The sequence below is a fragment of the Apium graveolens genome, chromosome 2 (genome assembly GCF_009905375.1).
Source record: "Apium graveolens cultivar Ventura chromosome 2, ASM990537v1, whole genome shotgun sequence".
Lineage (NCBI taxonomy): Eukaryota > Viridiplantae > Streptophyta > Magnoliopsida > Apiales > Apiaceae > Apium > Apium graveolens.
In genome coordinates, this window is record NC_133648.1 from 26,185,716 (window position 1) to 26,190,005 (window position 4,290).

At 35.9% G+C, this 4,290-nt stretch overlaps 1 protein-coding gene across 1 annotated transcript; it reads left to right on the plus strand.

Annotated features, from left to right (window-relative positions):
* The first annotated feature begins 389 nt into the window (after window positions 1–389).
* On the plus strand, window positions 390–3,641 carry LOC141707162 (UDP-glycosyltransferase 1-like). Its single transcript, XM_074510190.1, has 2 exons — window positions 390–1,484; window positions 2,738–3,641. The coding sequence occupies exons 1-2, from the start codon at window positions 618–620 to the stop codon at window positions 3,287–3,289; spliced, it is 1,419 nt and encodes a 472-aa protein (XP_074366291.1). The 5' UTR covers window positions 390–617; the 3' UTR covers window positions 3,290–3,641.
* The last annotated feature ends 649 nt before the right edge of the window (window positions 3,642–4,290 follow it).

The window sequence follows — 4,290 nt, forward strand, 5'->3', positions numbered from 1 at the left end:
GCTAGGTCCGAAATGAAATTTTATAATATAATGTTCTTGCAAAATTTTAAATTTTCGGAATATAAATTTCTTCATTCCAATAACAGAGTAATAGCATACAACCAGTTCTTTTATAATCAAATAATTTTCGATTGCGTCTCGAGTCAATGAACTAGTCCAAAAATCCAGCCGAGTGATTAATTAACTAATTAAAAAATGTGAATCCGTGAATCAGCAGTAGTACATTAAAAGCTAAAGTAATATGAACATTGCGAAACTCCGTGTTTTAGGCATAGACCAACTTTATTTTATAAGGCACCTTTGGGTTAATTTCTCAATTTTGTGCTTTTGTATTTTTCAAAGTCAATTTTTTCTAGAACGACTCTCCCCTGGTACTGTTCCTTGAAATTCTTAAACCACTTATTTTTTATATGCTATATAAATTGAACCGATTCGAGAGTCTTGTGTAACGGGAGCTATATCGTCCAACACCAGGTGGGGGGAGGCAGAAGTTGTTGAGATTTTATTACCAAATGTGCCAACTTTTTAAAAGACTATAAACATGGCAAGCAAGCTAGAGTCATATGTATTAACATCTTAAGATATTAGGTAGTGAAGATTTAATTAAAGTGAGAAAAATGAAGAATGCGGAGTTGATATTTGTTCCTGCTCCTGTAAGGGGACACCTTATATCCATGGTGGAGCTAGCCAAGTTACTCATCAATCGGAATGAATCTATTTCAGTTACAATTCTTATCATGAAGTTCCCTTATGATGCAGGCGTAAGTTCATACATGGATTCACTTTCGAATGATCCTATTCCTCGATGCAGCATTCTTGAAATCCCACCTAGCAATTCTGAATCCTACAAATCTCAGTCTTACCACACCATGATCTCCACTTTTATTGCGGGCCATTTCACAAATGTGAAAAATGAAGTTATCGCCATGACTCAACCTGATCGCTCAACTCGACTGGCTGGATTTGTTCTAGACATCTTCTGTGTTTCGATGGTTGATATAGCCAAAGAATTAAACGTTCCAGCTTACGTTTACTTAACTTCAGGCGCTAGTTATCTTGGCATTCTTTTACATCTTCAAGCCATGACGGATTATCAAAACAAGGATATTAGTGAGTACCAGGATTCGGATGCTCAGTTATCAGTTCCTTATTACAAGAATCTGGTTCCTGCTAATGTCTTGCCAGCTATATGTTTGGATGAAAAAGGATCTGAAGTAACGTTATCGTGGGGACGCAAGCTCAGAGAGACAAAAGGGATTATTGTGAACACGTTCGTGGAGCTGGAAACTTATGCTGTTCAGTCCCTTGTGGTCGATACCACCGAGATCCCTCTAGTCTACGCTGTTGGACCAAATCTAAATCTCACCAGCGTAGGTCAAGACATTGATGAAGCTGCGGATGTTTTCACCTGGTTGGATGAAAAACCGCTCTCATCTGTTGTGTTCTTGTGCTTTGGAAGCTACGGAAGTTTTCTGGAAGATCAGGTGTTCTTTTAATCTTAAACCTAAACATAAAACTGCCCAATGAAGCATGAATCGTAGAAAAATTAGCCAATACAAAGATTTGCATGCTCAATAAATTAGTCAAACTAATTCATCAAAAAATGATTTACGAACCAAATAAAAAAAAAACTCCGTATTAAAACAGAACAAATGATTCGACGTCTATAATAGATAATTTAATTTACATAGCGCATTCTTCCTTGGTCATAAATTTCTATACTTGACAACTTCTGAACATACTTTGATATTTCAATTTTTAGGTTCAAGTAGGGGTGTAAACGAGCCAAACTGTTCGTGAGCTACTCCAGCTCGACTCGTAAAAAATTCGAATTCTGCTCGAAAACAATCGAGCCGAGCTCGAGCTTTTCTAATTTTTAACCGAGCCGAGCTCGATCTTCAAATTATTCGGCTCGTAAGGTTCGCGAGCCTTATCGAGCCTCTGTTATATATATTTTTTAGTATAAATATATTTTTATTTAAATATTTAATATTTATTATATATTATTTATTTTTATCGAGTCGAACTCGAGCCGAACTCGAGTTCGAACCGATCTATTTCGATTTTTTTTGTTAATATTTAGTGAATTAATTCGAGCTTTCGAGCCGAACTCGAGCCTACCGAACCTTTTACGAGCCGAGCTTCGAACTTGAAATTAAAGGCTCGATCGAGCTCGAGCCCGAACTATTTTAATCGAGCTCGAGCCGAGCTTTGCAGTATTCGGCTCGGCTCGATTACACCCCTAGGTTCAAGTATTGAAGTTCATTCAAAGCCGCCTGACATGCTCATCCTTCTTGGAATAAGCAATTGCATATCTGTTTAGTTATAGACAATAGATTATTTAAATTGTGTCTGCTAATCTTATGAAGGAACTCTCAAGGTCTGCTAGAATTTTATCCTTGTGTTGCATTTCTTTTGTTGGAAACTTGGAATGAAAGGGTGAATATGGAAAGAAATTGCAGTATTAAGATCAAGCTCATGCTTGATATGCACTGTTTTTTCTCTACCCTCATATTTTTTTCTTATAAGAAATGTATGCTGAATATTCTTAACTCTGCCTCTAATCATGTCTTTTTACCATACCTAAGTACATTTTGCATTTCATTATCTCTGCTCCATATCTATCAAGCATAAGCAACCAATTTTTGTAGAAAATATATACCTACTTCTTAAACAGATTGATTACTAATCAAGTAGTAGCAACAAGCAACATGACTCAGTTTACCAATTGGAACAGGTGAAGGAGATTGCACTTGCTCTGGAGCACAGCGGGCACCCCTTTTTGTGGTCACTACGTCCAAGTGGAATAGATAGCAACCTAAATAAATACGCAAACTTAGATGATATGCTGCCTCCTGGATTCTTGGAAAGAACATCGGGAACTGGTAAAATAATCGGATGGGCACCACAAGTTGCAGTTCTGTCACATCGTGCAGTGGGAGGCTTCGTCTCCCACTGCGGTTGGAACTCCATACTAGAGAGTGTGTGGTTTGGAGTCCCCGTGGCAACGTGGCCATTGTACGCGGAGCAGCAACTGAATGCTTTTGAAATGGTAAATGAGTTAGAAATGGCAGTTGATATTTCCATAGACTATGACACATTTTCCAAAAATACAGTAATTATAGAGGCCAAGATTATCGAGTCAAAGATAAGGGAGTTGATGAAGGATGGAAGTGACATAAGGAATAGAGTTACAGAGATTCAGAGGAAGAGCAGGGCTGCAATTGCAGAGACCGGATCATCTTACAATAATTTGGGGCGGCTAATTGAGGACATTATAGCAGCTTAAGAGACTACTATATTAGTCACATATAGCTGCTAAATCTCTTTTCTGAGTTTAAGTGCAGGTTTGTGGAGTTTGATTTTTGCATGTTGTCAACCACAGTTTCTTGATGATATGAAAGAATCGAATGTGCAAGAGAGAGTAGCTTTATGTAATTGCATGAGTGCAGTTAGAGCTCACAATTCGTGTCGTTCGTATACTTTTCGTGCAGTGAAAAACAAACACATATTCGACCCATTTAGTATATGTGTACTTAAGGGTAAACACGTATCCGTAACTCATTGTTTCGTGTTCGTTTCATGTACATTTTGTGTATAAAAAAAATAAAATAATAAAATAATAAATATATAAAATATTATATAGTTGGATATAATTTTACATATATATTAAAAAATATATATATCTACATATAATGGTATATTTTTGGATATATTTTTACAAATATATATGAATTTTATGTATATGTACATATAATATTACAATAATATGTATATTTATATAAATAAATATTCGCAATTAGAGAAAATGGTTATTCCTCAATGCATTCGACGAACATGATCGAGACACGATCATAACATCTCAAAACCGTAGATTTGCACCAAAGCCTTTTGACTTGTCGTCGTTGTTAGGTATGGAGTGCAACACATAGGGGGCTGAATGTGTTTTCTTGATTTTCTTAATTATCAGATAGTGTTTTTGGCTTTTGGAACTTAACAACTAGATATTAATTTGTAGTGTTAGATGAAATTGATGATATCAATATATAACTACCACAGTTTGTCATTAACATTTGATATCAGAGTTTAACAAAGGTGACGTCATCAGTATTTGTCCTGATCAGTACTTGTCATCGACATTTGTTTATATCAGTATTTGTCAAGCTGGAAATCAGGAATGTTGAATGAAGATATATTTGCAGATATATTTGTCATACAAATACTGACTTTTTTCTTTAGAGTTTAATCATCAGAACTTCCATCAGAACTTGTCCTCAGAATTTATGCAAA

What these genes read in the sequence shown, in the direction of transcription:
- LOC141707162 (XM_074510190.1), top strand. Translation starts at nt 618, where the DNA reads ATGAAGAATGCGGAGTTGATATTTGTTCCTGCTCCTGTAAGGGGACAC. An exon ending in GAAGTTTTCTGGAAGATCAG is followed by an intron (nt 1,485 to 2,737) that starts GTGTTCTTTTAA and finishes CAATTGGAACAG; the next exon opens with GTGAAGGAGATTGCACTTGC.